Source organism: Sapajus apella, unplaced genomic scaffold (assembly GCF_009761245.1).
Source record: "Sapajus apella isolate SASKATOON/1434 unplaced genomic scaffold, GSC_monkey_1.0 scaffold119, whole genome shotgun sequence".
In the NCBI taxonomy this organism is placed as follows: domain Eukaryota; kingdom Metazoa; phylum Chordata; class Mammalia; order Primates; family Cebidae; genus Sapajus; species Sapajus apella.
In genome coordinates, this window is record NW_022437059.1 from 3,030,311 (window position 1) to 3,037,138 (window position 6,828).

At 36.5% G+C, this 6,828-nt stretch overlaps 1 protein-coding gene across 1 annotated transcript; it reads right to left on the bottom strand.

The window, feature by feature from the left end:
- Window positions 1-321: 321 nt before the first annotated feature.
- On the bottom strand, window positions 322-4,949 carry LOC116538398 (olfactory receptor 10J1-like). The gene has a single exon (XM_032260778.1). The coding sequence runs from the start codon at window positions 3,118-3,120 to the stop codon at window positions 2,188-2,190; it is 933 nt and encodes a 310-aa protein (XP_032116669.1). The 5' UTR covers window positions 3,121-4,949; the 3' UTR covers window positions 322-2,187.
- Window positions 4,950-6,828: the final 1,879 nt, after the last annotated feature.

A 6,828-nucleotide genomic window follows, 5' to 3' on the forward strand; every position in this document is an offset into this window, starting at 1 on the left:
GGCTCTGTTAAGATAGTGTAAACTAGATGGCGCGGTAGCTCAAGCCTATAATCCCAGCACTTTCGGAGGATGAGGCGGGTGGATCATGAGGTCAAGAGATCGAGACCATCCTGGTCAACAATGTGAAACCCTGTCTCTACTAAAAATACAAAAATTAACTGGGCATGGTGGTGCGCGCCTGTAGTCCCAGCTACTTGGGAGGCTGAGGCAGGAGAATTGCTTGAACCCAGGAGGCTGCTGTGAGCCGAGATTGCGCCATTGCACTCCAGCCTGGGTAACAAGAGCGAAACTCCGTCTAAAAAAAAATAATAAAAAAAAAAGACAAGGGATAAGTAGGATTTCAATATACATTATTTATTGTTGCAAAAATTACTTTGGGTGAATTGCACCATAATTTTCTGCAACGTCAAACTACAGGAAGGGGAACACACTACTTTCAGTACTGGTCACCAGTCTTACAGAGCCCCGTACCGTTGTGGGAGGTCCTATGGGGATTCTGGGCACTCACATTCAGCAATCTATAAAACTGATGTGACTACTGGGAGAGGCTTTCAGAAGTGGGCTGATATAGTGAGCAGGAATCCCAAAGAGGGAGGCTCAAAAGGGGTTTTCACAGGAGAAGGGTTGTGAGGGTATTACCTTTGTATTCACCCCAGAAAGGACTCAGAGGTATCCCCAGAAAACACCTAGATAAAGGCAAAGATAAGTTGCCCTGGAGATCTCTCTTTATACCCACTCAGCTCGCTCTCTTACAGGTACAGCTCTGAAGGAGCAAATCTTTTACTCTTTCAGGCAACGTTTCATAAACATGATTTCCCTTCTTGGACCTTCACCCTTAGGGATTCCCAGGTCCTTTGTTTTACAGGCACTTTCAATGCATTTTCAATGGTAACACTTGGACAGTTTTGGTAGGTGACAGATACAGATAGATTTTTTTTTCATCAGCCCTTTATGGACCAAAAGGCATTTGGCAAGTTCTGTCTTTTTTCTTCCAGGTCAAATAATTCTAAAATCTTATTCCTTTCTCACAAATCAAAATAACTTTCTCCTTTTGAAGGCAATAACAATATGAGTTGGTAGACTCCCAAGCTCTTGTTTAGAACAGTGTTTAAACTTAGAGTTTAAAGTAGGTACCCCACTATATACAGAAGATAAGTTCATCCGTGTAGAAATGAAAAGGTTAAAGGCAAGGCATGGATTGTCTTGTAGCATGGATTTCCATGAAAAGGGTAAAGGCAAGGCATGGCTTGTCTTGAAGCATGGATTTCTGTGAATAGGGTAAAGGCAAGGCATGGATTTCCTTGTAGAAATGAAAATGGTAAAGGCAAGTTATAGATCAGATTATGTTCTACACAGAGAATAATGAAAATCATGGGCTTATTTCCAGATCTAAGACAGCGAGAGTTAGTTGGAAGGTGATAAAAATAAACTCAATTACAAAAAAAAAAAAATCCTCAGATATCCCTATACTTGTGAATTCAGTATTTCATGTGTTACTCCCACAGAAAGCATATATAAGCGCAGTGAAATTCAGAGGCTGGATGTGATCATGTTGCTTACTAACACTGAACATACCGGTAATAGAGACTCACCAAGGAAATAGTTCTAATGTGAGCCTCAACAAAATTGGAAAACAATTTCATGGGTCCCCAAGTCAGATGAGAATGTTTAACGCTAATAATATTTTTTCTGGAATGTCAAGATCTGCTCCTCTTGCCAATGCTCAAAGTAGAAAGTGATGATAAGTGGGAAGGTGGTTTTGACTGTGTTCCTAACACATCCTGTACACCAACCGTGTCCTCTTTAAAGTTTTAGAGCTCAATATCTATATGACATTTAGGTTGACCTGTCAACCTATTACTTCAAATAGGTGTTATGCAGCCCACTTTTCTGCTATCGACAAACTGATAACAATCAGCTACTCCTGGCTTACAATTCCCTACAGATTTGCACCAGAGAGCAGCAACTGACCACTCCCCTTGTGGTAACCTGTGAGGTTAGTCGAAGGTATAGGAGAATGATGGTAAAAACAAAGTCAAGCCACAGACACTCTTGGTTCCTTAATGCAGCATTACCACCAAATTTTGCAACTCTCTTTGGTTAGAGGATGAATGATAGGATTCAATTTTCTTGAGCTTACAAAAATGCCCAGACTACGATAGACTATATGTCAAACTACCAAAGATCCTAGGCAAATGGGTTTTTGCCAATAGCACGGTGAAGGGCATCCTTGACCTCCTTGTTTCTCAAAGTGTACACAACAGGATTAAGTAGTGGAGTAATGACGGTGTATGTCACTGAAATCAGCTGGTCCTGATCCCTGGTGTTCTCTGTTTTGGGCTTGAGGTAGGCAATGGAGGCACAGCCATAATGGATGATAACCACAGTGAGGTGGGAGGCACAAGTTGCAAAAGCCTTTCTCCGGCCCTCGGCAGAGGTGATCTTGAGGATGGCAGAGATGATGAGGATGTAGGAGATGAAGACCAAACCCATGGGTACCACAATAACCAGGGAACTAACCACAAAATTAATTATGTCATGTACAGTGGTATCAACACAGGAAAGTTTCATAACTGGGAGGATATCACAGAAATAATGGGGCACCTCTTTATCACAAAAAGGCAGCCTGAACACAGATGAAATTTGAACTACGGCCACAAGCAGCCCAACGCTGAAGGCCACACATACCAGCTGGGCACACACTTTCTTGTTCATGATGATCATGTACCTCAAAGGGTTACAGATGGCCACATAGCGGTCGTACCCCATTACTGTGAGCAGAAAGCAGTTGTTGATGGCCAAGGTAATAAAAAAAAACATCTGGGTGGCACAGCCCGCCAAAGAGATAGGTTGTCTTAGACTTAAGAGACTGGAGAGCATTTGTGGTACAATGACAAAGGTGTACACAGTCTCTGAAGTGGAAAGCATACTAAGAAAGAAGTACATGGGGGTGTGAAGGTGACGGTCAATGCTGATAATTGTCACAATTATGACATTGCCAGCCAGAGTTAAAAGATACAAGGTAAGAAATATCACAAAGAGGGTGAGCTTGTATTCATGAAAGCTGGAGAAACCCTGGAAAACAAACTCCCTTACCACTGTGTGGTTCTCTCTCTTCATTGGATAAACAAACAGATTGAAAATACTGTGACAGGTCAATTAGTCAGAACACATCAGTGACCAATGCTTTGGGCAGGTGAATCCTCTAAGGAGATAATAAGGATTCTGTTCCTGGATGAATGCCAAGTTAATGGGAATGACTGTTCACCTATAGATATAGATAAAAAACACAATAAGAAAACAATTTCATGCATGGCCATGTATATATATAAGGGTATAGAAGAATAAATAGGGATGAAAAAAAATGGACGAAAAGACACCTGGGGTAAGTTTGAAAAAGATTTCCTAGTGACCTAGCACATAAGTGTTAGAGAAAAACTTGGCTAAAGAAATAGGAAATGCATAGTTGAATTTGAAAGAAATTTTCTTTTAGGTTACAGTTTCAGATTTTGTTTACCTAAAACAAATTTTGCAACCTCTTCCACTTAGTTTAAATCACAGTTTCGATTATCTTTTTAAAGGTCTTTCTTTCTGGGTTGCCAAACAAGACAATACCCTCTGCTCCAACATAGCATAAGTGTTTACTTTCTCCCTGTTGCACTTGTCTGCATGTTTCACGGACTCTTTACAAGTCACCAAACAGTTTCAAACATGCATTTCCCCCCACATTTTTTAAAACAAGAGATGTTCCTCTTTTTTCAATGCTTGACTTGAGTCTTCTCCTTCTCAGAAAGTCTTCTCAGGACTAAATACAAACTGTCAATCCAATTCCCCATAGTGTTGCTAAGTGTTTCCCAGTAGCTTGTTTCCGTGGACTGTGTTTATTTCTATGCATTTTCTAGCTTGTACTTAGATGAGAATTTTCACAGGTATTCTGGCTCACTAGTAGAGTAAACTGTCTTTTCCAATTTCTTCAGAATTATAAACTTTGGTGAAATTAGTTTACACATTTCTCCCTCTGTCCCCTATGTGGGGAGTTATTGGGCATCAAAAAGGTCTCATTTTCAAAAAGAGTACAACAATAATAAATAGTTCCTATGGCACTTTTGAGTTTATAGAGTTTTTGCATGTATTATGTAACATCATAAAAATCCTATGTATTAGGTACTTATTATCCTTCTCTTGCTAAAACACCTAGGGTTAGATGATTGCACAAATTAGCTCGATCTTCTCATTCTAAGGCTAGTGTGATTTGCCCTATACCACAAGTGTCTAAGAGGCATCATAATCACAAAATAAATGAGAAAGAAGATACTTTTTGTTACTCTTTTTGAAAAGAATTAATGCATTTCGCTTGCTCTGAGAATGAGATTACATTGGGAAAGAATTAAAAGCTGGAGAATCTTAGAATATTTCCTCTAGATAAATAAATATTATTACCTTAGTGACAATGTATGTTCATTCTTCTTGGCTTGATATTTTCACTTCCAATTATTTATTTTAAGGAAATAATCAGAGATAAATATTAGGATGTATATATAAAGACATTTTTATTTTACTTATTACAGTGAAGACTAGAAACAATGTAAATGAATAAAGGAATAATTAAATTAATTATAAAATATCCATCTGATGGGAACTATGCTGCCCTTAAGAATCTACAAAGCGCTGACATGAAAAAATAAACCACATAAGTAAATTGATTGAGAAATAAATGATAGATAGACCACAAGTCTGTAAAATGAAAAGAAGCAGAAAAGAGAAGAAAGAACAAGGAAGGAAAAACATTCAATGACACACGTGCCATTAAAAAAATATAACAAACGCTAAAAATATATTTTTTGAGTAGTGTATGGAGAATCTATCACCTATCATGTCTAATATCTATCTATCTAATATCTTCTCTATTAAAAATATCATAAATCTTTAATACATAATAATATATTATGAATCTAATATTTAATGAAATATTTAAACATTAAAAATTAATGCAAAAATTTATAATAAACCATATTATAAGAAAGGTTAATGCTGACAATTACTACAGTGGGATGCAAGTACTTGAATGAAGGCAAATTTTGGAGTTTTCTTACTAAAGATTTTGAAAAATCAAAAAATATTAAATAGTTTCAAAATATTGAGAAAAATATGAAGCAAAATATGTGTTAATTTTCCTTGAAGATGTAGTAATGGGCTAGTTCTTCACCATTCCTATGTAACTGATATTCATGATGTGTTACTGAACAAGATAAACGTCAAATGTCTATGTAACTAGAAAGTCAATCCTACCTACACTAAGGAGAATAAAAAAATAAATAGGTGACAGAAGAGAAAAGATTGCACTAAGCTTGTGCATTCCTGCAATTGCAACTCCATTCTCATCATCCCCTTAGGAAAACAATGACTCATCAACATAGCAAAAGCCCCCATGGGCGATAACACTAGATTAGTAGGATCATGATAGCCGAAACAAAATGCCAACTTCCTTCTCTGGAATCCTTGTCACTGAGAAAAACAGCATTTTGCAACACTTTCTGTTCCCTTGTATTTTGGATCGTTAGCTAAAAATATTTCTACTCCTAAAAAATTTTTAAAAATGTTCTTTTAGAGAAATCATTTTCTGCCTAGACTTGACAATGAATTCTGGAAAAGAGGTTAAAATTATTCATTTCATTGTTCAAGTCTTTCCAATTGGAAGCAAGCTGGAAAAGCCCAGGTGTTTCATAGTTTTCAGTCCTTGAAATATAACAGAATCATAGGACCTTAGATTTAGGTGGTAATTTTAAAAGCACAGCATTCCTCATGAACAGTCCCTCAAATTCTGCTTCAGTGCTTTCAATGATTGGAAATTCATTACCTTATAAATAAGCATTTTCTCTGGTTTTTTTTTTTTTAGATACAAACTCTTCTGGAAAAATAAACTAGGCTTTTTAAATTTTAAAAGTGCTCATAGAAGGAAAATCATGGGTACAGAAGGATATAAATGTAAAAGTTTTTTTTCTCCTTCTCTACATTTTCTTGTCCAGAGGTAAAGATGATTCATGGGTTTTCGTTGTTGGTATTGCTGTTTCTGTCCAGACATATTTTATGTACAATCATGCATATTTTTGTATCATTTCAATTTTACACAAATGGAATTAGGCAGTACATACAATTCACAACTATGTTTTCCCATGTATTATATCTTGACTACTTTCCATAATAGTACAGTGATCTATCTCACTCTATTTCCAATGGTGCATACTATTTCATTATATAGATTAATATAGCTGTACTATCATCAATTCTATTTTTGATTACTTTAATTCTTAGAAAATATTAATTCCTATCAACTAGATATTTATCTCCTTGCAACTTACCACCTCCCACATCATTGCACTTTCTATTTTCTCTTCAATATGATAGTATTTCAAATATTTGAAGATCATTATTATGTCTCTGCTAAATTTCATGTCCTTCAATCCATTACCACAGCAAGGCAAGCATGAAGAAATATAATATTAATGGACATGAGATGCAATATAACCAATCAAATACTGCAAACTATACAGGGAAAATAGTAAGATTTTGAAAAATGCACATGGTATTTCATTTTCATTTACTTCTGCCAACAGCACTTGCTGCTTCTGACCTTGGCAATAGGAAGGAAAAGGAAGCACTTTCCAGATAGTAATCTTTAAAAGGCAGGAAAGGATTGAGTCTATTCAGAGAAAGCAGGTGAAAAAACTTTGTGTTCAAGAGGCATTTACAAGGGAAACACAAACACACAAAGTGAGAAAAATCCAGTTCTCTCTAACATCAAAGAGAGCCTCAAATTGTTGCTATGTT

Bases quoted from the DNA above. Each gene is read 5' to 3' on its own strand.
- LOC116538398 (XM_032260778.1), bottom strand. From the start codon at position 3,120: ATGAAGAGAGAGAACCACACAGTGGTAAGGGAGTTTGTTTTCCAGGGT.